Source organism: Thamnophis sirtalis, unplaced genomic scaffold (assembly GCF_051295495.1).
Source record: "Thamnophis sirtalis isolate CommonGarterSnake01/CBP01778 unplaced genomic scaffold, rThaSir2_p1.2 scaffold_7, whole genome shotgun sequence".
In the NCBI taxonomy this organism is placed as follows: domain Eukaryota; kingdom Metazoa; phylum Chordata; class Lepidosauria; order Squamata; family Natricidae; genus Thamnophis; species Thamnophis sirtalis.
Window position 1 is genome coordinate 2,253,098 of NW_028261387.1, and position 27,893 is coordinate 2,280,990.

At 37.2% G+C, this 27,893-nt stretch overlaps 1 protein-coding gene across 1 annotated transcript; it reads right to left on the reverse strand.

The window, feature by feature from the left end:
* Nucleotides 1-2,539: 2,539 nt before the first annotated feature.
* GPSM2 (G protein signaling modulator 2) lies at nucleotides 2,540-27,893 on the reverse strand. The gene is made up of 15 exons (XM_087719199.1): nucleotides 27,649-27,893; nucleotides 22,188-22,481; nucleotides 17,476-17,697; nucleotides 16,293-16,428; nucleotides 15,244-15,386; nucleotides 14,332-14,455; nucleotides 12,917-13,032; nucleotides 11,339-11,494; nucleotides 10,242-10,350; nucleotides 9,882-10,011; nucleotides 8,440-8,510; nucleotides 6,582-6,755; nucleotides 5,492-5,645; nucleotides 5,149-5,366; nucleotides 2,540-3,101 (listed from the first exon to the last, which is right to left on the reverse strand). Exons 2-15 carry the CDS (start codon nucleotides 22,244-22,246, stop codon nucleotides 2,934-2,936), a joined length of 1,980 nt encoding a protein of 659 aa, XP_087575325.1. The 5' UTR covers nucleotides 22,247-22,481; nucleotides 27,649-27,893; the 3' UTR covers nucleotides 2,540-2,933.

Genomic DNA, 27,893 nt, shown 5'->3' on the forward strand with positions numbered 1-27,893 from the left:
TGACCTTTTGAGAGCTGTTATGCAACGGAATTTCATTTTAATTTATCCCGATTAGTATACATTCAAAGTGACAAAGTTATTCTAAGTCTTCTAGAGATCTTACAAATTTGAAGGGTTATTGGGCGAGTTCATTTTCAAATCCGAAAAGAAAAATTACAAGTTTAGAATATTTGAAATAAACAGCAAAAAAGCTAAGTAAGATTTTAATCTAAGAAAGTTATCCCAAAGGTGTTTTTTTTTTCTTTTCCAAAAGGGGATCTGGATTTTCTTGGTTTTTTCTTTCAAAAGGTTTTGATTCTCATACAAGAAGCTTTTCCAGTTCCGACTGACTGGAGGGGAAGCTGATGGGAAGCATAACATTTTCAAAGAAAAAAATCAAGGAAGTCCAGTCCTCTTTTGAATAAAAGAGCCAAGGTGGCGCAGTGGTTAAATGCAGCACTGCAGGCTACTGCTAGATCAGCAGTTCAGCGGTTCAAATCTCACCGGCTCAGAGTTGACTCAGCCTTCCATCCTTCCGAGGTGGGTAAAATGAGGACCCGGATTGTTGTTGGGGGCAATATGCTGACTCTGTAAACCGCTTAGAGAGGGCTGAAAGCCCTATGAAGCGGTATACAAGTCTAACTGCTATTGCTATTGCTATCTGCAGTTTGGCGGTTCAAATCTCACCGGCTCAAGGTTGACTCAGCCTTCCATCCTTCCAAGGTGGGTAAAATGAGGACCCGGATTGTTGTTGGGGGCGATATGCTGACTCTGTAAACCGCTTAGAGAGGGCTGAAAGCCCTATGAAGCGGTATATAAGTCTACTGCTATTGCTATTGCTATAAAAACGCCTTTGGGATAACCATGAAATAACCTGGATGATTGAGAATATCAATACATATCTAAGAAAGTTATAAACCATTTAAGAAGCCAGACTACATCTGAACTTTTTTGGAATTATTAAAAAAAAAAAGCAGTTTCTTTTAGGAAACAAACTTATTCTGGCAATCCTGGCTATTGAAAGTCATAACAAAGATTATTCCATTATAGTTTTTGAAACTGGCTACTGAAGGGAATTAAAGGTTCCAAGAAGGGGAAAACTCCCAAGCTGGTTTTTGATATCAATTAATACTGTGTCTTACAAAATGGCACAATACAGAAAACATTCAAGGAGATTTTTGAAGAATGGAGTCAGAAATTAGTAAATACAATAGCAACCCTGTCAGTAATGATGTCTGCTTCTATGGAGATACTATGTCCAAAGATGTTAATAATGAAAGAACAGATATATATGGAACAAATTTTATCTGATAAGATAAAGTATAAAATGTAGAGCTGCAAATGACAGGCGAAAAGAATGTTTTGGAAAAGAATGTTTTACTGGATATACAAAAGAAATTGGATGAGATTTAAAAATTAAAATGAAAACACAAAGAAATTGAGAACAATGATCTGGAAAATATTTCTTATTGGATCTACAAAAGACAGTTATTAAAGCCTTGAATAAAACTGCACAGTGGGATAACTGAAATCAACTGCTATAAAATACAGGTAGTGCTCAACCAACAACTGTAATAGAGCCTGCCCATTACAGTTGAAAGTCATGGCAACTTTTAAGCAAAGCAACCATGTGGTTATCTCACTTAGAAATCCCCAGACCTGCTCTTCCCAACATGGCTGTTAAATGACCACGTGGATCATTAAATGGCACACAGGTTTCTCAGGCCACAGGGGAGACCCTGGAAAGCCTAGCACAGCCCCCCTAAGACCCCCTCTGCTTCAAGACACCCCATGCTCTGCTTCATGCCCTTTGGGGTCCAGAGGTCTTTGACCTGTCACCTAACTGGATCACACTTCCCCCCACCCACCCCCCATTCTCATATACTTTTATGGGATAAGTGAGCAGGGCCCGCTACCGTTGCCGCATCTCTACAGTCAATCCTAAGGAGAACAACCACAGGGACACTGTAGCGGTCATGCCTTCAGAACCCGGCCATAAGCAGCTTTTGGGGAGAGCCAACCGGAACTTCAAATGGTCATTAAATGACCAATTATAAATTGAGGATTACCTGCATGTGATTGAATTAGTTCATTTATTAGAAATAAATGAATAGACCGTTTAATTGATCAAGTTTAAAATTGAGATTTTAAAGTTCTGGCAACATTTTGTGGTCAGCTTGCTAGAATTGATTTATGGATTTGCTTTTGAATAAGAGATGAAATTGTGGGATGAAGAGATACCTGTAACCTTATAGATGGTAAAAAGTTATTAAATTTGCTTAAACTTGTTCTATTTAACACTAGAAGTCACTTCTTATTTTTTCTTTGTCCCCCTTTTTCTTCAAGTTTAGTTTATATAAGCTTTTATTACTGTAATAAAATTTTTTAATATTTTTTTAAAACTCAATGAGAGGTGATGTTGAAGCCTTTGGATACTTTGTTCATGGCCTAAACTGAATTGACTTTTTTTCCTTGCATCGACTTAATACTGTTTTATCGATAAAAACATAAAAAACACAACAGTATTAAAAAAATTTTTTAAAAAAAAACCACAATACCATTCATTTTAAAACCTTCTGTAATATGTAAAAATTAGAAAATGAATTTATTTCTACAGTTTACATATTTTAGCAGAAATAGTTGTCCAAAATTTGTGACAAAAGTACCTTAAACACAAATTGTATTAATAAAGGAAAACAGTATATCTACATAAAGAGAAATGAACAGAAAAGCAGACAGTATGGAAATAAAACTATACAGATGACTTTAGAACCAGTATTAAATGTCTGATTTTAAGCCGTGGTAGTAATGACTGTACCGTATTCTATGTACACATACTGAATATTTTCAATATATATATATATATATATTTTTCCCCTGAAGGCATTATATGTAAACTATCTGCTGCTGCTTTACATAATCCTCCCTTGTTCTTTCACTTGAGCTTAGGTCCATCAGGTAGAATTTGGCCTCTTCAAATTAGATGGTGGAAAGACTCTCTGTTCATCCATTCTGTTCTCCTGCGATCTCAAAATAAGGCTGAAGAAATCTTCATCAGGAACGGTTGGTCCTTTTGGAATGTTTGGTGGTGGTTCACATCTCTGGTCATCTAATCGAGAGCCCTAGAAAAAGATCATATTAAAACCACTGTTTTATTTTAGTGTTTCAGCTCGTCAATTTTCCCATGGGAACCTTACTAGCATCCATTTCAAACCCGAGTGTCTTCCAGAACCATTCTGAACAGTTATTCCATCAGACTAGATGACTTTTATTTTAATGTTCACTTGATGAACAAACAATTACATGTAAAAGAAAACCCAGAAGTTCATAGAGGAAAGTGGCATTGAAATGCTGCCTGCCGGTCCTTACATACACCGAGTCTTCCTGCAAAGTGATCAAACCCTTCAACTTTAAGTTCCATAGTTGGATAGTAACGTATGATCAAAAGACTGCAGTCCTACACACTTACTGGGAAGATGGTCCACCAACTCAATAGTACTCATTTTTAAAAATGAATGGGATGCTCCAAGATACATTAATATATAGTATCCCCCAAAGCACTGCAGCTAATAAGTTTCCTGCCAGACTGAGCGTCCTGGAAAACAAATGGAGTGGTACTTGTTGTTTGAGGGGAGCGAAGCGACATCTGAAATAGTATCCAAATGAGTTTTAACTAAAAAAAATCTATCTAACGTAACTGTTGAATGGCAATCTGTTAAACTTTGGAATACGAATTATCCTCTCCATACCAAATATCAAGTGCTCTTAAGTGCCTATCTAGGTAATATACATTAATAGAAAAAAGAAAGTATCAAAGGCTGAGGAAATCCTAAATACTAGAGAAATACAAAGTAATTCTGAAGACAAGACTTTTGAAAGTTTTATGTTAAAACTACATAAATCTTTGCAAGTCACTAAGCATACAAGAGGGGATTTTGCATATATCTCTAGTAAGCACTTTAATTTTAAACTCATTTGTGTGCAGAAAGATAAATCTGTTTTCTCTTGATAAATTTTGGTTTTGTTCCAATAAAGAGAAGAATAGGATTCCACAGGCAGATAACAAAATACACAATAATCACTATACTCAATCTGTCAAACACTGAGCTATGTTTAATTTAGATTTAAAATTCACCTTTAAAAAACAATACAAAAACCAGTTTTGTATAACTAACATGATTTTGAAGAATTGCTTTGGAACTTGCATGGCACATATATATGGCACACTCATTAAAGCAGCCTGACTTTTTTCAGTTCTCTATATGGTTTACTATGAACGAACAACATTTTACCATTATTGTTTCTGCTCAAATAGCTGCCCCCTCCCCCCACCAAAAAATTGGATATATATATATATCATTTTGCTGCATTAGGTCTATGGTTGTGCAATGCTTTAAAGACAGGTGCATCAAAACGTGCAGCTCTTATCTGCAATTCATTACAATCATGCAACTGTTTTAATAAGTCACAACAAGGCTGCACTCGTACATTTGATGCATTTCTTCAATAGCACAGTCCTGTTACCTTTAACATGGCTATTCAAACTTCCTATTGTAAACCTGTTGGCATATTACCACTTAACAACACTTCAAGGCTTAACAGAGATATGGGAAGGGTAATAGCTATCTAAGGCAGTGTTTCTCAACCTTGGCGACTTTAAGTCCTGTGGACTTCAACTCCCAGAATCCCCCAGCCAGCAGAGCTGGCTGGGGGATTCTGGGAGTTGAAGTCCACAGGACTTAAAGTCGCCAAGGTTGAGAAACACTGATCTAAGGTATCTCAGCAATTGTTTAACGTTTCAAAAGAGGCACAAATTTTTGACTTATTAATACATTAAGGAATATTATTTAGAGCCCCATTATAATTTAAGATAACATCTAGGCTAAGAAGTTGATTTTAATAAAAGGAGGAATTGGAAAATCCAATCTACTTTTCTATTTTTGGTCCCCTGCCAAAAAATTGAACTTAACATTATGAGATAAAATTGCTTAATTAGCATTAAAAATATTTTAAAGAACATTATCATGTTTTTTTTAAAATACTTTCAAATTTATTGATTGATTCAACTGACAAGATACCACCAGGAGGCTCTATGAAATAGCTACTTGCGTTAGAATGTCTTTTTAAGAATACATGCCACACAGAATATCCAATCAACCAAAAACTCACCTGGCATTTTATTAATATATCAAAGAAGTCATCATCTGGTTCGCTGTTTTTGCTGGCCATCAGGTGACCAAGGACGGACTGACTATTATGTTGATTAAGACGAAGCCCAGGTAAATTGCTGGCACTGGCTCGCTGATCATCTAAACGTCTACTCTGAGAACTAGCAAGCATATCTAAAAATTCATCTGTATGTGGAGAGAGCATTGAAGCAGAAAAGGCTGCAAAACAAAATTAAAAAAAAATATGTAGAAAGCAGTAAGAGGTGCAACGATATACTGGTTAAGGCGATATCGAATTTCATTTAAAGAGGTTGCAATGTTGTTTAGGCTTTATAATTAATTACATTTTTGCATAATTCTGGATGTTGTGGCAGAAGCCGTCACTGTCAGTCTGTTCCTGTCCTGGAAACAATATCGCTGATCATCCATTCGGTTGCTCTGAAATCGGCTCAACAAGTCAAAAAATCCTTCGTCTCCAGGGACGTCTAAGCTGCTTTTCTTAAAAATAATAAAGTGCAAAAGTAAATACAAATAATACCAGCCATTTATGAAAGAGCAGGAGAATTTTAATTCAAACTATGTAACTCAGATTAAGTATTATTATGGGAAAGAAGTGAAAAGGTCCAGTGAAGAAACATTAAAAATATTGGAGCTATGAAGTTTGATATAATGCTATCTCAACATGAAAGAGCATTTCAACTTAGTATCTCACTTGTAGATACAACTTTATCATCAAACATTCAATTCACATGTACCAACAAAACTCATGTATTTCATTTCCAAATGTTTATTCATACATAAGTATTATTTAACTGAACTTGTAGTCCAGTGGTGGGTTCTGGATCCTATTGCAACTGGTACGGTGCAACGGGGCCGGGCGTCCACCACATGAATGCACGCATGTGTGCACACGCACACATGCATACTTACCACCCGCTACGCTCCAGCTGCTTGGCAGAGCATCACACAGGCGCCGTATGTTCCATGTGTGTAAGCCCCAAACAGCTCAAATATTGGTAAGGAACGCGGGCAGGGGGGGCCCCTCTGGAGCCCTGTACTGGAACAGTACCTGGTGCTCCCTGCAGGCATCAGTACGCCCGTACTGGGGCATTCCAGTCGTAACCCACCACTGTTATAGTCTTACAATTAGTCTGAAATAATCTAAACGTTATATGTTCTGAATCAGTTACAATTGGAGTGGCATGTATGGCTCGTAAATAGATAAATATACATGAGAGTTTTCATTTTAAAAAATTAGGCAAAACAATAAAAAACCTGGCATATTTCTAAAAATGCTTTCACAGTAGTAAAGTATATATTTTATACTATATCTAAAGTATATTTATAAATATAAAGGATATAATTTTATAATATTTTATATTATATAAAAAATAAAATACTGAAGCTTTAAAATGTTTATTTCTCCACAAATACCTTCTGTGAATTTAGTTGATGGTCAATAGAGTTACTCGTATCCTGAAGAACTTTAGAAGAAGTAATATTTTTGTATTTTTTCCCTTTCAATCGATTTACAAAGTGCAGTTTTGCTGAAGGTTTGGGAACCAATGGTTTCTGTTTAGCTAGAATTTCACTGTTCCAATCCTGAACCTAGGAAACAGGTAATAGTGTATACTAAACATTTACCAGAAAACAGTTTTTCACTATATGAAATGTAAGTTAATTTTATTTTTCCACGCAAACATGGCTAATTTCTTCATCTTTGCAAAACTAGTGCTTTAACCAACAATGCAAATCAAATGTGACTATTTGAAAAAATTCTTATCAGCAAATTCTGTATTTCCAAGGTGCTAAACATGAGGCTGGCAATCAAGCTTGGGGTCACATCAATGTACAGATTGTACACAGATACAATGGCTCCTTGTTCGTCCCAACTCTTTATATAGTTAATGTAATCCTTAAAATATTTTGCCTGTGAAACTTGGAAAGTTAAAGGTTTTCTGCAGGTCTCCTCTCTTTCTTGCTCTTTCAACATGCCTTTGGGATCTGAACAGTAGAATTCAGAGAGGGAGAGGGGTATGAAAATGTCAAGGATTGGGTCAGGGATGATGCCTTGACCTCTTTACCCTCTTCCCATAAATGCTATGAACAAAGGTACTAAGGGCCCAGAGCATTCCTCAAATGACAAAAGGGTCTAAAAATCCAGCCAGCTCTCCCTCCCAAACTGAAAATGAAAGAAAAGAGAAAGGACGGTTAGATAAGCTTGGAGGTTTTAAAAAAAGAGCAATCTAGGGGTTGCAGGGAGAAGGAAGGGGGGGGGCAGTTTTGGAGTCCATTAAAAGGTCAACTCTAGATAAGAGTACCTAGTTTGCTGTTTTCATGTATTATCATTTTGACTGGTAGCTCATTGCTGTAATTTAAATGAATCTGTAAGAAATATACCTTTATTATAGGAAGAACTACCGTATTTTCACCCATATAACCCGCCCACGCAAATAACCCGCCCACGCATATAACCCGCGGGTTTTCCGGATCGTGTAAAATATCTTCCGTATACCCCGCCCACGCATATAACCCGCGACGAGTAAGAGAGAAGGGAAACAGCTGAGATGGGGGGGAAGAAACGGAGAAACAAGCCTGCGCAAGCTGGGGAAGAGGAAAGGAACGGAGGAGAAGGAAACAGCTGAGATCGGGGTGGGGGAAGAAACGGAGAAACAAGCCTGCGCAAGCTGGGGAAGAGGAAAGGAACGGAGGAGAAGGAAACAGCTGAGATCGGGGTGGGGGAAGAAACGGAGAAAGAAGCCTGTGCAAGCCTCCGATCGTGTAAAATATCTTCCGTATACCCCGCCCACGCATATAACCCGCGACGAGTAAGAGAGAAGGGAAACAGCTGAGATGGGGGGGAAGAAACGGAGAAACAAGCCTGCGCAAGCTGGGGAAGAGGAAAGGAACGGAGGAGAAGGAAACAGCTGAGATCGGGGTGGGGGAAGAAACGGAGAAAGAAGCCTGTGCAAGCCTCCGATCGTGTAAAATATCTTCCGTATACCCCGCCCACGCATATAACCCGCAGGGGGGCGCTGTGCATGTAAAAACCGCATATAACCCGCGGGTTATATGGGTGAAAATACGGTACTGGTTAGACACTGTCCAAGTTAGTTTACAAGATTTTTGCACAATTTAACAAATAAAATCCCTAAGGGATAATGCTTTTATGGTAGAAAATTTGTATACTTTCTTTCATACCTATATTGTTACAAAATCAATGCATTCTTTTCTGGACCCAATATTATGAAATATTTTTTTACAAAGCCACTTCCACTTAAAAGACACCAACCTTCTCAGGTGTTAGTTTCATAAGTTCCAACTTTTCCATACTATGGCGACGCCCTAACCTCTGTTTAGTGCCTAGAATTACAAAAATTAAGTAATGGGTTACTTTAAAGAAACATACACGGAACAACTTAATGGATTTCTTAATTTATAATATTTACTGAAGATGATCACCCCAATAAAACTAATAACAGAACTATTCTAAATTTGACTGTAAAAGCAATGAACATCATACTGACATAACTATTAATTTGAGGTAAATTTTTTATTTTTCTTTACAATGTTAAAAAAGACATTTAAAATGTTTTAATGGAGGCAAAAGAAACCATTTAAAAGCCCAAATGCTGAGAGAGATGACTCCCTGTCCACTTAACCGGAAGAGTGAGCTACGTGTCTCACTCCAGGCATGTAATCTTCAATGACTGTTAAAGTAGGGAAGGGATAATTTGTTCTACCTCCAACATTTTGTCCCGGCTTATAGTTATTTTTTTACCACAAAGTTCAGTAGCTGCAAGCTGTCTTTAAAATAATATATAAATTGCTTTGTATACTCTTTGGCATTCCTCCTCAAATCTTAAAATCCAACCTAGGACACAAATCATTTCCTTAGCACTGATAATGGCCTGTATTTATATATGGCCCTTATAGTATTTCATTTTTCAATCTTTTTAAATAAATTTGTACAAGGAGATTTAGGAGGCTATGGCCTCAAATTAGCTTCATTTTTAACAAAGGTTAAAAATCTTTGGACAAATACATTTTTGCACAAAATAAAATAGGAACAGAAACTATATACAACATTTCTATGGTGGAAACTTCTATACCAGTAATATTGACTTTCCTCCATATCTATGGTAAGTATTACAGGATCAATGCATTATTTTCTCTTCTTTACATTTAGCAGAAGTATCCAGCAGAATTCACATCAAGTGTTGCGTCTAGCATTTATCAAGATTCTGGAACACTTTCCTTGCGGGCATTTCTTCCAGCCCTTATTGGTGATCCACGCATTTAGGTCACATGGGGAGACATGCAACTTCCTCTCAGCCCTAAGACATTGACCCAACCCAGAAGTTTCTCTTTGTTGTTGGCGCCTCCATGGCCTGCCTGCTGCTTTTGCAACAGTTAAATTTAGTGTGCTTCAGTGGGGGAAACGTTGCCTCCTCCGGGGGGGGGGGGAGAGAATGGGGTGCATAGATCTGGCCAGCGGGGCTGCCCTGGAAACAGCAAAGGACCGGCCTACAATGTCTCTGCCAGCAAAATAGAGTATGGGAAGGCTGCGGGCGGCACTCCCGAGCTCCGTTTTTGCTGGCAAAGGATTGCAAGATGCAGTTGTAGCAAAAACGGAGCTCACTAGGACTGCGGGAGGCCCTCCCAAATTGCATTTTCGGTGGCAGAGGGTTGCAGGAAGCAGTCACAGCCATAAACGGCATTGGGCATATTTACCATTCAAGTTATAATCTGGAATCTGATTTTCAGTCATCACTGAGTTGTTTGTGCTGAAACTAAGACCAAGCACCATTTGAAGATCTGAGAGATTAAGCTTAGCTGTCAATTCTCCAGTCTTATCTCCAACCTGCAATCAAAGATATTACATGTTTTATGTAAATGATTTTATTTAAAACATGTGAACCATTCTGAAACAATCTTAGAATGCTTACAAAATATAAAACCAAAGCAATCCCCGTTCTCAAGCTTTCAGTCTGTTTTTCTTTAAGTTTAGTTAGTCAATTTATTCCAACTACATACAGTACATACACAGACACAAAATGCACACAATCAAGAATTAAGAATATGTGCACATACCTCTCTTGAAATATCTAAATGCTTTTCTGCATAATGCATAGCTTGATCATGATTCCCCAAAGCTGTGCACGCATTCCCTAAACTCCAGCATGCTCTTCCTTCACCAATTCTGGAACACAGTTCAATAATATGCACATCAAATACTCCAGTTAAAAATAAGAGAGAGCTTTTAAATACATTTAAATATATAAATGATTTTAAATAGATATGTAGAATTCAAGGACCCTTAAAGATCTTAATCATAGTCTCCAAACTCATTCTCAGAATTTGTTGTTGGATTTAATCCTTAACAGGAGAAAACCATATATAATATGTAAGGTACATTAATTTTAATTTATCATATTAACTCTAATTTACTTGTTTTGCCTGTCTCAATGTAACAGTCTTAAAATGTTTTTAAAGTTATAGCAATATTTGAATTAACAAATTGCTACATATTTCTATATCTAAACTACAAAGCTTAGATATAGAAAGCACACTAATCTCTGTGATAATGCTAATCAATACAGAATAAATATCTATTAATTATTGGAATATTTTAGAAATTAAGCATCACATAACATTATCCTCCCTAGTTCAAAAAAGCTTCATTTTCTGTTGGAAAAAGGTTTCCAAAAAAGTTTATAATGGAGAAATTTTAAAAGATCTGGCAGATAACTTCCATATTAGTGCCAAAAAAAGTTGCAGTTGAGCCCATATAACACTAGATTTAACAGAGTCCTTTAACTTTATGTATATCTACAATTCTAAAATGATTGATAGACTCATGGATTTGGCTAAAGTTGCTCATTCAGATTGATATAAGAATGTAAAATGGGCAATACGGGAACAGTTTAAACGCCTATTTTAATCTACCAGTTTTTCCACTTGGTACCCAAATGCCAACAGAAAACCCCAAATCTTTGATTTGTGCTTCAAAGAACTAACATAGGAGCAAACTCCTCCAATAACAGACAGAATATCTTTATTATTGCAATTAATACTACAATCTTCTATTAAACCATTTAGAATGGAGATCCTGTCTATACAAATAAGGCAATATTTCTATAGAGAACAAAAACTGTATTACTACGTAGCAATTAATTTAAAGCTCTTACCTGTCGTTTAATTCTTCAGCAATTGCTAAGTGTTTCAGATGATAATCTATGGCCTTCTCATAATCCTGAAGTAAGGTATAGGTGTTTCCAAGGCTGTAACACGCCTGGGCTTCCACAGCCCTATCTTTCAGCTGCCTTGCAAGTTGTAATGTTTTCCTACAGGACAAACAGATACAATATTTATTTATACCAGTGTTTCTCAACCTTGGCAACTTGAAGATGTCTGGACTTCAACTCCCAGAATTCCCCAGCCAGCGAATGCTGGCTGGGGAATTCTGGGAGTTGAAGTCCAGACATCTTCAAGTAGCCAAGGTTGAGAAACACTGATTTATACGGTTCAAATCACCAGTCAATGTATCAGAATACAGTAATGGACAGTAATGAGATTTACTGGATCTATTATAAAATTCAATGCAATAATATACCACTGCTCTTTAAATAATCTGGAAAAAAATGTTTAAAAAATTATACAAATCCTTGTCCTTTTCAAATTGATATATATTATGGCATACATTAATACTGAAAATGTATTACTGCCATTACCTATTTGTCAACCAATTAATGTGATAAATAATAATCAGTAGAATAAGTGACAGGTAATCAGCATGTCAGGAAAACTAGTCAATCATTATGGGCATTTATAATATTTCCTTCTGCTATTATTCAATTTTCTCAATTATCCAGCAATAATCTCTCTTTTTCTAAAGCCAGTTTGAACAACCAGTATTTCCCTTCTCTATCTGCACTGAATGATCTCAAGCAAGATACTTAATGTGCTATATTTTCCTAACCTTATAAATTAAATTAAGTTACATTGCTAAGGAATATAAATGAAATACCACACAGAGTAATTAGATGCAATTAAAAAATAATGGTACTTTTGCATAATTACCAGGGAGAAAATTTTGCAGGTATCTACCACCTAAATTTGTCAGTGTTTATATACCCAGATGAGGGGTTTTTTTTGTTTCCAATCAGTTAAAGAAGCTCTGTTTCAAATGCTATTAGCACTGAAAAACAAATTTAAACATCCTGTTCTGGGATAGAATTGATGTCGTATTATATTTTCAATAAAAGCTATATTCTATTTTATGTATAAAATAGCAGTGTTTAGTGCCATTTTGTACATGCTTTTGTAGGAGTGAACCTTATTGCATTCAGTTAATCAAGTTTAGGCCTAACCTTGGCAATTCTTTCTGTCTCTGGGATGAAGCTCAGATAAGATGGTTCAAGTACACTGCACGTTCATAGCTCAAATCCAGGAAACGCCTAACTATTCAAATAGATATTCTATCAGCTTTCGCATTTTATAATTAAAACATATTAGGTTTTATAGAATTATGATTGGATAAGGTTGCATTTATTTTCTTATATATCAAATTTAAGCAATGTTTTATAAAAATGATGAAAAAATGCAGCCAACAGTTGAAGACAACAAATAAGTATTATTTTGAAATAGCTAAAGCTAATGAAATTATGCATATTTCAGAATGAAAACTTAAAAGATCTGATTTTAAGACCTCAGCAAATCAGAGTAAATGTATTAATAAAATAATATAAAACAATACTCAAACTAACTTATAATATTCAGCAGCAGTTTCAAATTCTCCCAGGAAGATATAGGCATTTCCAAGATTACTGTAGGCTCTTCTTTCTGCAGCTCTATCACCAAATTCTTTTGCAATCAAAAGGCGCTAGAAAAGAATTAGCCTGTTAATTATTGTAACAATGTTCAATGCTATTGCCAGAATAAATCACAAAGTGAATACTAAGATTCGCTCTTTTTCCCTTTCTAAAACATATTTTTACCAGAACACTTTGTATTATAGAATTTGAATTACGACTACCCTGTTTCCCCAAAAATAAGACCTCCCTAGATAATAAGCCAAATCAGGCTTTTGAGCGCAGACGCTAAAATAAGCCCTCCCCCAAATTAAGCCCTCCCTGAAAACATTGCAACACAGCAGAAGCCATGAGGTGACCACACTCGACGTACCTCAAAATAATAAGACCTCCCTGAAAATAAGGCCAAGTGCTTATTTCAGGGGTCAAAAGAAAATAGGACCCTGCCTTATTTTCGGGGAAACACGGTATAAAGGAGTCTGCCCATCACGGTTGTAAGTCATGACTGTTGTAAACTAAGTTTGGCATGTGACTGACCTGATTTTAGGATCTTTTTTCACAGCAGTTATTAAGCAATGCTGCACTTGTTAAGCAAACTAGTTGTTTGCCAAAAATTGGAAGTAAATGCTGGCTTTTAGCAAAAGCATCATAAAATGCAGTTAGTTATGCAACACAGATGTAAATCAGTCCTGGTTGCCAAGTGCCAAAAATTCTGTCATGTGGCTGCGAGGGGAGGGGACAACCACTGGAACTTCAAATCCGGTTCCTAAGAAGTCCCCCAGTAAATCTATTGCAACTTCAAACAATCACTAAGCAATTAGTTGTAAGTTGAGAACTGTAATATACAGAAAATAATTTTAAAGTGTCTCCAAAAGCAGGCTGGAAGGTAACAACATACTGTGTTTCATTGTATGTTCTGTGATGCAACATAATGTCATGCTGGCCATATGACCATAGAACCATCTCCAGGCAACGATGGCTCTTTTTTGGCTTAAGGAATGGAGATGAGCACCACCCCTAAAATCGGTCATGACTAGTGAGGTAAAACCTGCAGGAACACCTTTACCTGTCTTCACAGTTCACAGTAGTATCTGTTTTTCAGCCCAATAATGCACTTTAAAATATCACACGCATAATAACTATATCAGATAATCTCCTGTTTACTATTTTAAAAGGGTACATTTTAGCTTTCTTTTATAAACGTCATAGATATTTCCTTGAATATCCATCTTTCTGTATATATTTCATATGAGAGACCAAGGAAACAATAGTATATGCTTCACTAACTTTACCCAAATGCAGTAAATGTACTTAAAGAAATAATGTAAACTACAATGAACCAGAGCACACCAACATGCATTCTCTTATACCTGTTCATGGGCAGTAACAGCACTTCGGAAGTTGCCCAGAAGATAATGTGTATTTCCCAAGTTTCCATAGGCACGTCCTTGGGCAGCTCTATCTCCCAATTCTGTTACAATTGTCAGGTTGTCCCTATTTAATATTCAAAGTTTTAAAAAGCAATTCACTAGGTTTATAATGGAAGACATATACAAGTAACAATTATGAAAAATAATTGTTTTGGTAATTCAAAAGAAAACATTTTATGAAGATTGATTTAATGTTCATTATACATTACTACTTGCCATCCTCTTAATGTGATGTCCTGAAAATCACCTGTGATTTCACATGCTATAAATTATAATAACAATATTGATGGCTGCTATCCAATAGTTCTTATTTTTCCTTCTTAGACATTCATCTTATTTACCGTATTTTTTGGACTATAAGATGCTCCGGACTATAAGACACACCTAGCTTTTGGGGAGGAAAACAAGAAAAAAAAAACCTCCCTCTGCCTCTCAGCATCCATCCAGTATTCATCTGGCCTGTTTGCCGCCATGGTTGGTTTGCCGCCACCGCAGCCCGCTCGCCACAATTGCAACCTATTCGCCACCATAGCCCATTTTGGAACAGCTGATTGGTGCCCTAACAACCCCTCCCCTGCCACAATATTCGCTGTATAAGACACACAGACATTTCCATCCACTTTTTTGGGGGCGGGAGTGTATCTTATACTGTGAAAAATACAGTAAGTTGCTACTTCAGAAGAAATAGAGTTGAAATTTTAAATTATACTCAGTTTTATCTAAATTTTATCTCTTCCCATTTTTATGCATTAAGATCGCAAAATTAAAAGTGGCTTTAAAAGAATTAAAATAACGCATTTTAATGTAAAAGGATGGTTAAAAACATTAATCCACTACTAAAGCTTTTCTTACTGATAATAATCTGCAGCTTTCCTCAAGGCAGTTTTAACATCATCTGGAAATTCCCCTGGATCATGGGTACCTGCACAGGCAACGCTTTTACCTTTGGAGTGATACACATTTCCAAGATTATACAAAGCTCTTGCTTCTCCCACCTATAAATACAAATAAAATATTTTCTTAAAGTTTTTTATGCTGTATAGCTACTCGTTTAATTGAACAGAAAAATCTCTTATTTCCTGTGAGAAATCAGGTGGTCATATAATCCACCTTTTGGTATCTTCTGACAAACTAAGTTAATGGGGAAGTCAGATTCTCTTAACAATTACCATGTTTCCCTGAAAATAAGACAGGGTCTTATTTTCTTTTGAGCCTTGAAATAAATCCTTGGTCTTATTTTAGGGGAGGTCTTATTATTTTTGAGGTGCAGGAGGCAGCGAGCGTGGTCATCTCATGGCTGCTGCTGTGTTGCAATATTTTCAGAGAGGCCTTACTTTCAGGGAAGGGCTTATTTTAGCACATGCACTCAAAAGCCCAATTGGACTTATTATCCAGGGAGGTCTTATTTTCAGAGGAACAGGGTACGTTTCTAACAGCTATGGCAAGAAAAGTCACACAATGGAGCAAGTCACTTAATAATACTCTTGCTTAGAAAGGAAATTTTGGGTTCAATTGGGGTTTTAAGTCAAGGACTGCCTGTAGGAATTTTTACTATTATATACTATCCCCACACTATCCTCTGTTCACATCTTACATATTTATAAGTTTTGTATTATGTCACAGAACAATATTTTCTCCAAAGCCTGATGATATTTTTTGATCTCCACAATACTACTTGCAGGAAGAAAGTAGCAAGAATATCTTCCGATTTTTTTCTTTTTTCTTTGGATCAGGGAGATAACAGCTAAAGATACCATCGCAACCAACTAATAACCTTGAAGAACTTTTATCAAAACAGTATTATTCTATTGCTGATATCAGGTTGATCTTAAATTTGTAACAGTATTCAAAGAATACACAGTGTTTTTTCTTTCAATATTGACTGTAGTGATTTTTCTTACCTTATCACCTAGATCTCTCGAAATATCAAGGTGCCTCTGACAGCAAACAATTGCTTCTTCAAAATTCCCAAGGACCTTTAAGGTATTCCCCAAGTTGCCACTAGCTTTAGCTTCTCCTACTTGATCCCCAATTGTCCTGAAAATTCAACATTTAGTCAGTCCTGCTTTTCTGTTAAAGTCAGCTCAATCTTGAGTAGCAGAAACATTTTTTATTAAACTTGGCAGCAAGTTTAATAAAGTGCCAGCAACTATACGCTCATTATACTTAAACATTTTACCCCCAGTCTTAATTATCTTAACTCATTATAATCGTTATTTATTTTTTCTAGTTCATTTTTTCTCAGATACAGATCTTCAAATCTACCAGTATTCCCAACTAATGTATAGTCATTCAAAAAAAGGTAAAATAACACCATGTGATCCATATTAGGGAAAGAATATATTCCATATACACAAGTGCCAATGAATGTGTTTGGACGTATTTTATATGTTTGGCTATACTGTACTTCACAGTTATAAGCATAACATTATACCGTGGATATACTATGTTCCAGATAAAATATATCTAGAGTTTATTTTAGAACTCAGAGGATCAAATACCCAATTATATAGTATAAAATATATATTAAAGGTAACGTAATATTATTCTGAGGGTTTAATGTATGTCATTTCTTGTGAATACAATATAATGCCTAAGATAAATTACACATCATTCTCCTGAAGGATAAAACTTTCCTATCTATTATTCTGAGTGGTTCCTCATAACAAATTTCACTTACATGGCTAAGATAATCTGCCCTATCCAACAGCTAAATCATATGAAATGGGGTCATTTTGGGCAATATTTAATTGAACAAATTTTTAATCATTATCACAAAAAGTGATATCTAGATAAAGTATAAATAACTTTATAGTGGTTGGAAAAAAATATGAGGCTGTTATTATGGGAGGAAGGAACCATGAGTATTAAGGTTGGCTTGGAGAAGTTACATAGTCCTAAAATGGAAGGACGTGTAAGAAAGAAATTCAAAATAACCCCACCTTGACTATGTTTAGTGTAAGACAGGAAAAGGCTTTCAAGAGTTTGTCATTCCATTTTACTACAATAAATCACTGCTGTAATTGTTTCTTGAACTGGCCTATCTTGAAGGGCTGACATAAAAGTACCAAAACCTGCATTTACCTTGCCAGAGTTAAATCATGATGATGATATTCCAAAGCTTTTGCGTATTCATGCAAGTAGAAATAGGCATTGCCCAACTGGCTATAAATAGCACTGAGTGTTTTTAAGTCTTCTGTTCCAACCTGAACTGCAGCTTCAAAGAAAGATACCCCAGCTCGACAATCCCCTGCTTTACATAAACGCTCCCCTTCCAAGGCAAGCTCCAGGCATGATGCTTCCATTCTACAAATATGAAACATAACAAAATTTGTGTTTTCAAATAATCATGATTTCTTCTACTAGTCACTGAAGCAAAATAGAAACATTAATTTATCTCAAATACTTATTGAATTTCAAGTATTTATTGAAGCATTACTTTTGCATCAGAAATTTAAAATGCACTCTTATTAGTCCCAGTTAGAAAAGGAGGAAGGCTATTGGGTATTGGCAGTGGGTAGTAACTAATGAGAGGGCAAGTGTGCTGGTGGAATACTGTAATGCAGTTAACAACAGCAGCACAGGTGGTCTTCAAGTAATGACCAATTGTTCAGCAACCATCCAAAGTTAGTGCTGAATGAGTGGTATTTATGACTAGTCCTTGAAATTCTATGCCTCACAGTTACATGATGATGATTTCTTTCGTTCCCTGGAGCTTCTCACAAGCAGGAAATTTTTCTAGGCACTGATCTCCAAATCTACCGGAAAGGGTAGGGAAGCTGGCAGGAAATTGTTCTTGCTCCTGCTTTTTTGCCCACCCACACTCTACAGCCCCTATCCACTGCAGCGTACTCTCCCATGGCACCTGCCCATTCTTCGGAGAACCTTTTAAGAATGGCCCTTTGCACACCCACTGGCATAGCACTCCTGCCTCTTCCCATTTATCAATCTTTGCATTCTTGGGACTACAGTAACAACCAGGACCGCTGGGACTGCTGTCACTCATTAATTAGAGTAGTCGCATGATCTCAGTTTATGACTGCATTGCTAAGCAATGCAAATTTCAATCCCAATGGCCACTGTAACCAAGAACTACCTGTAATAGTGGCATCTAAGGGGCTTTCTTGGTCCCTATTTTCCTGGTCTCCATTCTCCTCTTTGCCTGGCTTGAAACACTATGTAGGATTATAAGCAAATTTGAGCAGAATTAAAAATCTGGGAGGAATGGTAGTACTTAAGCAACTTTTAGAGCTAGACTGCACGATCCAGCCAAAAAAGCTGCGCTTCAACCATCTTTCTACTTGTAATAATAAAAATGCCAGCATCTGGCTTACTGTGCGACCAGCCATATCTTTTTTTAAAAGAGCAATTATCACATTGTATGATATAACATGTAATTATCCTGCGCATATTCTGAATAAGATAATCATTGTTTCCTACTATTTTCCTAATGCCCAATAGACTTTTATAAAAATAATCTTTCATATGAACTATTTAATGTGCAAATACCATAACTATGTTAATATTTTTCAATCTTAAACTGCCTTTTATTTTTTTAACCACCATGAGACAGATCAAATAGTGTATAAAGCTACTATTTCTACTTTAGTGTAATACAAAAAAATTGTGAAATTAAAGATGACAAATATACACATACAACTACCACAATCATTTAAAGGAAAAGCTACATTCTGGAAAAGCTATAAGGAAGTCATACATAACTGAGAAATTAGGGCATATATATATATATAAACTTTGTTTCAAATGTAGGAAAAAAATCACTCTGAAGAGAAGGTCTACTTCCTCGTTATTTTAATAGATTTTTTGATAAAACCACAATTAGAGATCACATACAAAATGAAATTACTGAAAGAATACTATACCTCTTAGCTTTTGCCATTCCGCAGCCTAAGCACATCGATATGACAGACATTCTTAGCTTGTGCAGGGAAAGTAAAATATTTTGCCCCTGAAGGGTCCCAGTTTGCCTACCTATATAACATACCTATAGCATTTCTCAGGAACAGCCAACAGGTATTTTCTTCCCTTTTATTAAAATGATATAACAAAATTGACTACAGCACTGTTATAATTGCAATAACAAAAGATTTAACCCTGTAGTAGGGTAATGTTAACTAATCCTCTCCTCTCCTGATAGGTTCTCTCCGGGCGCCTTATGTTAAATGTCACATCCAATTAAAATTAAATATATTCCACCCCATACCTAAAAGATACAATCCTATTAATGATACAATAAATGGTGTAATCCCCTCAGACCACTAATTCATTTTTGGCTTACGGGTATGTATATATGTACTGTCTGTGTAAATATTTGTGTGTGTATACAAATACAAAAACACAGACACAATGTTTTTTTTAAAAGCTGTGCAATACAGTAGCAAAAAATGAAATTGTAATTTTCATTGTATTAATTTGTATTAATATTCCTAATTTTAAGGAGGACTCAGGCAAAGTGCAATAAGTTTGAAACAAAAAATGAAAACTTTTCCAAGCCTGGAAAGTAAGAAAGATCTTTTTTAAAGTTTTGTCTTGATGGGGGGGGGGAAAGGGGGGGGAGCAGGTGCAGTACCTTAAAAATTGTCAAATAGAAGGCCAAATTGTCCCCTATTATTTCAGATTTTAATACAAGGAATAACATATTTAAGCTAAAAAACAGAATTTTTTGAATGTTAGGACAGAAGTCCAACCACTGTAACAATTTGAGCCAATTTTCATCCTTTGCTGAGTGCATGTAAGTAGGTTTGGATACACATTTGTAATCCATGGATTAATTGGAATTACTGCACAAAATAAGAGTTTGGATTTTTATCTAAATGACTCCCTCTAGCCTTATGTAGCTATGAAAACAACTTCCTTTCCCATGAACAATTATTATATAACGAAGTACTCAATAAATAATACAATTTAGGTAATGTAGGATAGAGCTCTGCAGTATTTTGGGTTTGAAAGTACAAATATAGTACAGGACTGCATTTCTTTAAAACATTGTCTTTTCCTGGGACTGCATAGCTGCCTATACAACTGAACATCATCCTTTAAAAAGGTTTTTAGTAAAGTGTTCAGTCTTCGAATTTATTTAAATCGGAAGCACTGCCCAGACAGGTGTATATGGCACTTTAAAAACTTTTCTCGATTTATTTGTATAAACCAAGACAAGCATCAATTTATCACACTGCAGCCTTGTTTTGGATTCTAGGTATACTGATATTATGGATGCAATGTAAATATTTGCACTAGACTGTTGCTTAAGATGCTTGATTTTGCATTTAAACAATCAACCCATTTTACTCAGATCCTTGCATATCATTTCCTGTATTCATGTACAGATATCATTCAATAATTTATCCTGCTTTTTAAAAATAATACTGTCAATATTTTAATTCTTCTCAAGCTTTAGTCCATTTTATTTGGAAATGCTGTAATTTCTTTTACTTTAAATTACAAAAAGTATCATTCAATAATCGTTTAAACCAAGCAAGCTAGTGTTATTCAATAGTCATTTCAACAGTTTTGAGAAACAAAACCAAAGAAGTTTTGTTAACAAGCCAGGGGCTCTTTATTATAGTGAACAGGTACAGCAGGTTCAAGTGTGATGATGATGCACAGGAAACAAAGTATATATTCCTACATTAAGAGTGAGAGAGAGTTAGAGAGAGAGTCTATGCATGCAATTTTTTTGACAAAAATGGACTGTTTTTTGCTCATTTTTGCCCCTCCCTCCCCGCAGGAGCACTCTGCAAGACCCACCCATCCCCCCCCCGGTTATTCATGCCTTTTATTTGGAAAAAAAAATGGGCCTGTTTTCGTGAAAAACGGGCCGTTTTGGGGAGGTTTACAGACTGCAAAAACTACCCTCCCCCTTTGGAAAGCTCTTTAGTTAGAGTGATTGATGAGAATTACATTGATTAAGTACTGTGCCAGCAGAAACAAGTATTAGGTGCTGCAGGTTGTCAGCGATTTCCTTCTCCAGCACATGAATACACCTGAAAACACCTGGAAACATCTACCTACCTACCTATCTACCCTCTCTCCCTACCTACCTACTGTATTTCTCTATCTATCTATCCCTCTACCTACCTACCCTCTTCTCTCTCTCTCTCTACCTACTGTACTTCTCTATCTCTCTCTCTCTCTCTATCTCCCTCCCTCCCTACTCTCTCTCCCTACCTACCTACTGTATTTCTCTCTATATATCCATCTATCTACCTACCTTTTTTTTTTAAATTGCCTCTTCAAAACCTTGGTGCATTATGGGAGAAGAGACTGCAGCAAATAAATCAAATCCATATGAGGAAACTCACTATTGCAGATTTATCTTCGTAACTTTGGCAAAAGTCTACAGGTGTTTTTAGAAAAATAGATCCAAATGATGATAGTGCTACAAACACAAGATTCATTTTATCCTACATGAACTAACAGGGATGTATTAAATTACTCTTAAAACAATGTACCAGGTACACCTGTTAAACACCATTCCTCACATATGTAGCTCCATAGCTTGGCTCAGCACAGGTAAAAATAAGGAAGCTTCAAGCAAAATTTGAAACATTAAAGAAAAGGATCATTTGTTACAATGCTGTTATAACAGATGTTACAAGCATATGGAAAAGGTCAATCATGGACAAACTCTAATTTTGCAATTAAAATGAATATAATAGGATAATTAATCATACATAAACTGAGCCATTGAAATATTGTGAATAATTAAAGTAAGCATTCAGATACAAGCCTTAAGTTAATTTTTCAATGTATTAAAAATTAGTATATATGCCTACCTGTAACGAACATGAAATGAATTATCTTCACACATGTTTAACAAAATGACATCTTCCATCAATTCACATTCTGAATGAATTTATTATCAATTAGGCAGCATGTAGAAAAATCACCAAGGAATGAAAAAATATTCTCATAACAATGTCCCAATACGTCATTCAAGCCTTGGAGTTAATAAAATTCAAATTCTTGTTGCAGTATTCTTCCTTGATTAGAAAAGGAGGTTCTTATCAGATATCACTTATATATTCAGAAGTTGTGTTACAATCTGTGTAAGTCGTTCAGTTGTATTTCTGCAACGAAAGTAGAAAATGCTGTTTTCAATTTCATTTGTATAGTGTCAAATTACTTTAGTTTTAAATTTTATCCTGATAAATTGCTGCAGTGGTAGAAAAATATCAGAATGAGAACTCAATATCATACTCTCTTGCATATTCCCACTAGAATTGTACACAAAATGGAAAATACACTGTTTCAACCAAGAAACAAATACTGCAATTTCTGGAAATTCCACTGAACCTAGAATGGTTTTGTTTTTCTATCTTTTGGCCAAAACAAAATCTACAGAGAGGTTGAGTATGGTTTCACTGATCATGGCCAGTACAAATGAAACTGTCTGTCACATTAGCTTTAGAAGAGGAAAACAAGAAAAAAAAACCTCCCAGCATCCATCCAGTATTGATCTGGCTAGCGTCCTTGCAGCAAACAGCAAACAGCCTGGTCAGTTTCAGCATATTATCGCAGCATGTGGCTCGTCAGGGCTCCCAGCAGGTGGTTCGTCAGGGCTCCACTCCATTGCACCCACCACTGGTGAACTGAGCTGAGTTGCCATCGCCGCCCGGAAACACTGGAGCCTTTGCTGCCAAACAGCGGACTGGCGGTTGGCTCAGCTTTCCGGAATACCAATCAGCTGTTCTAAGCGATGGGAATTGCTGCCGCCAATCTCCACCACCGATGCCAAGAACAGCTGATCGGCGGTATTCCGGGAGGCCAATCCAAACACCGATCAGCTGTTCGATAGCGAAGGGTCCAGTGTTCCCCGGTGGCAATGAGTGGTGGCAGCGATGACAGGTGGCAGTGCCAAACACCGCTGCCACATCAAGCCCGCTCCCCCACTTTAATATTTGCTCTATAAGACGCAAAAGAAATTTTCCCCCACTTTTTTGGGGGGGAGTGCATCTTATACTGTGAAAAATACGGTATGTTTTCATCCATCTCTGGACTAAACAATAAAACAACTGTTTTTATTCTATATCCAACACAAACAGGAATATTTTGGTTCAGAAATAAACCACAAGAAAGTACCTGTTCTGTACAGAATAGTCTATGTAAACAAATATTTCATTGAAAAAAAATGAAATATTGGCAATGTGACTAATAAACACTACTCGTTCCTCAACTGAAATTCCATACAAACTATCCTGAATTGCTCAGTAATTATTTCACTTAATGATAAAGTCATTGAAATGGATTGTGGTCACTAAATGAGGAGTGGGTCTAGTAGGAAGCAAGAATTAAGAGACCTAGTTTAATCTAGTGATTAAGGCACCAAGCTAGTAACCAGACTGTGGAGACTGTGAGTTCTAGTCTTGCCTCAAGCATGAAATTGGCTTGATACCTTTGGGCCGGTCACTTTCTCTCAGCTCTACTCACTTCATAGGGTGGCATTATCGGGAATATAGGAAGAGGAAGGAATATTAAATATGCTGGCCTAATAAAGGTGGATAAAAAAATTCAACAGACAACTCTCTAGAATAGGTATGTAGGGTCTTTGGATCATGGGGCTTTCTTCCTCATCCCATCTTCCATACAATAAAAATTATTTTTAATCCAACAAAAGTCCTATCTTTAAAAATCTGATTGTTATACATAACAGCGTGTCAATCAGAAAATGAGGTTTATCTTTCCTTTTCTATATGCTACAAATCAGAGGTGGTATTCCACTGGTTTGGACCGGTTCGCCTAAAACAGTAGCAGAAATTGCAGGTGGCCCTGCCCACCCACCCCAGCTCTATGGCATCCCATCTAGGCCCCTTTTTTTGTTTTAGCAAAAAGCGCATGTGCAGAAGGCTTAGCACATGCACGGAGGTGGTGTGTGCAAGCGAAGCAAGTAAGCATGCACATGCGCTCACATTTGCGAACCGATAGGGAAGGTAAGTAAATACCACGCCTGCTACAAACCATTGAAATTCTTTTAAATCAATTATACATCCACATCAATCTTGGTTAAGTATCACACAATTGTGGATTTAATTAGGATTAATACTAAGCCTACAACCAGCAATCTCTCTTGAATGGACCCAGTCTAATCAGAACAAAGGTCATAAAATGGGGCAAAACTCAGTTAATAACTGTCTTAGATAGCAATGAAATTTTTGGCTCAATTATGGTCCTAAATCAAGGACTTTCTGTACAGATGAAACAAAGGAAAATAAGTGCTTGAAAGGATTGTAATTTATAATACATCACAATCTTAAAAGAATGTTTTTAATAAAAATTGGTATATGTCACCAGATAAATTTTCTCGAATAGATGAAGGCATTTCATATTTATGTTGGAAATATGAACAAGAAAGGCCTTTTTATCAACTTTGGTGGAGATGTGAAAAAGTTAGAATTTTTTTTATTCTAATACATACATTGAATTAGAGGATTTTAAAGATTAACACACAGTTGAGACCATATTTTTTTTCTTTTACGATTGGCCAAACAGCTGGGGAAAAAATCAAGAAACTTCATTTTTGTGTATAATTGCAGAGACATTATTGTATGCATAGATGATGGAACTTGCTGAGATAGGTAAGTTGACTTCTTGGATAAGAAAAAACAGTAAAAATACAAATGACTGCGGCTGAAGTGGCAGTGGTTAAAGCTGTGGCTTTCCGCACTGCCACACCAGCCGTAATTAGCAACGAACCGTGAGATTGCTCGCAGCGACGGCGGCAGCAGTAGAGGGGAGTAAGGAGCACGACAGGGGCCGAAGGGATATACCCATGGGCTTGTCGCTCTGTCCGACGAGCCGATTAAGCCTAGAAGAGGCCCGAGGCTTGAACCCCTCCAGAAGGCTCAGGGAAGCCGCAGAATCCCCAAATTTCAGATAAGGAGGAATTTGGAATAGCAAAAGCCAATTGATCGAATTAAGAAGGAATTTGGATATGAAGTTTTGCAAATTACCGTAGTTAAATCAAGGTAGGAGAGATCAAAAGACACAGCTTGTCCAAGGATAGGACTGAGTCTAAGCTGGGAGGAGCTATCCCAGAGGGCATGACTTATCAACTGGTAGACTCAGTCCTATTGGATACTGACAGAGTTAACCCATGTCTGGATGATGTGTCCACCTACTGGAGAATTTATGGTTTTGATTATTGGACAAGATACATTATAGAAAGAAGAGACTTGTGTTGTAACCATAAAGTTCAAATATAAATTTGTAGCTGTACTTATAACTGCTGTAAAAAAAAAAAAAGCTACAGGTAGTCCTTGACTTAAAACAATTGAGACGGAAATCTTCAGTCATTGAGGAAAGCAGTTAGGCAAGACATCATGCGCTACTTGGTGCAACCACCATAATCCCTGCACTCCAGGGTTAAAAACCTGCCTGGTGGACATACTGACACCTGTGAGGGGGTGGGGGCTAAATCCCTCCAGAAGGCAACCCTGTCATTGTTAAAAAAGTCTGACTAGAAAATGTCTATCCTGAAATCCAAGCAGGATTTTAGCACAGTGTTTGCAGCATGGGGCGTTTACAGCCAGCCCCCCCCCCCCCCCGAGATAAGAGAACTCCCTCTTGTTTCCTGAGAGGTGACAGCAAAATGACCCCACGCTGCATCCATCCCAAAATCCAAGCACATGGCAAATGCACCATGCTGCAAACACTCTATGCCAAAATTCTGCTTGGACTTTTCCAGCCAGCCCCCAGAAATCTGGGATAGTGCTAGCAACCTTTTCTGACTTTTGGGGGAAGCTGGAGGGAAGATAGCAAATGGCAATCCCATGAGCACAGAGTGGTTGGCAACTAGTTGCATGTGTGAACAGGTTCCCAAGCCCCCAGGCCATAATCAACGTGTAATCATGGAAGTGCTACAAGCATCATAACTTCAAGGGAGTTGGTGAGTTCCTTTGTTCAGTGTCTCAATTTCTGATGCTGAATGAATGGTTTAAAGCAAAGACTGCCTGTACTTCTTTGTATTTTTTATTTCATTTTTTGCACTTTTAGCTTTCTGTTTAATTTTTTTTTCTCTGTTTAGTTTGTATTCATTTTTTTTTTAAATACATTCAAAATTGCGAGGTAGTCCAGAGCTTTAAAGGATTGGCAGCCAGCTTCATTAGGTTTTGTTATATAACTTCTGAATTGCAAATTCTTAATAGAAAAAAAAATCAGACCTAAGTATCGTTTTCTGCATTCGTGTTTTCATCTGCTGGCCAAAATCGCTAAAAAATAAATAAATTAAGCAAGTGCTGAAAATATGGCTTTGGCACGACTCCACCTACCACCCAATGCTACACAAGTTTACAAATCCAACAAAATAAGAACCGTACAGTTAAAAAGAGGACGCTACGAAGCAACCCGGGCAAGAGAGAAATGGTGAAAAAACGTCTGTTGGATCCTAAAAAAATATCCTGTCATGTAACATCCATTCAAGCCAGGTCATCCAGGGGACCCCCCCCCAATTTTTTTTTAAAATACTGATTGGGGAGGGGGGGGAGAGCGCCAACTTTCAGAAGACAACGTTAACTATTAATCCTTTCCAGAGCAAAGAAAATCAGCATTAATGGGAGAGAAATTCTCTGCAGATTTCCCCCCCCCCCGAAAACGTAAGAGGCACTTAGCCTCCATTTGGTCTCCCCATTTTGGCATACTTTCCCCCCCCTCCCCTTATAGAGATGATGAAAGAAATGACTTCCTACAGAGATAAAGCCTGTCTCCCTAAATAAATAAATAAATAAATAAATATTTTGTTGTATTTGTGCTGATAAATAAAGGGAGACTAGTATAGATCTATTTCAAGCTATTTAGCTCTCATCAGCTAGCCATACCCTTACTGGGATTCGAACCGTATTTATATATATAAAGTAAAACGTATCCCTCCCCCCCCAGGAGCCTCTGACTAATCCAAATGCTGAAAGAAATGACTTCCTACAGAGATAAAGCCTGTCTCCCTAAATAAATAAATAAATAAATAAATAAATAATGTAAAACGTATCCCCCCCCCAGAGGAGCCTCTGACTAATCCAAATGCGGCCCCTTCCTCACAAAACCTGAGGCGAATCCTCCTCCCCGGTACGGTTTTCCTTTCAAAATGGCTCCCCTTTTAATTATGCGGCGTCCCGAACACGGGCAGCCCTTCTTCTCCCCCCCATCACCTCCTCACTGTCTCTCAGGGGGCATCTTCTGCCTCTCCCCCCCCCTCCGTTTCGTCCCCACACCAAGAGGCCGCCGGGACGCTCCCCGTTTATATACCAGGCTCAGCGGTGCCCACGAAGTGTGTGTGTGGGGGGGATTCCTTTTTCTCTCGCTTTCATTCCCCAGCGGCCTCGGGTTAGCCAGCAAGCGAGCGAGCGAGCAGGCGAGGCCCTCCCTTCGGTCATCCACAGCTCAAGGCCGTCGTCTCCGAAAATACCTCACCCCACTTTCCCGGGAGGCTTCCCCCACTTTTGCCTTCCACCTGCCCGGTTCAAGGAAGGGCGCTCCCCTCCCCCCCTCCG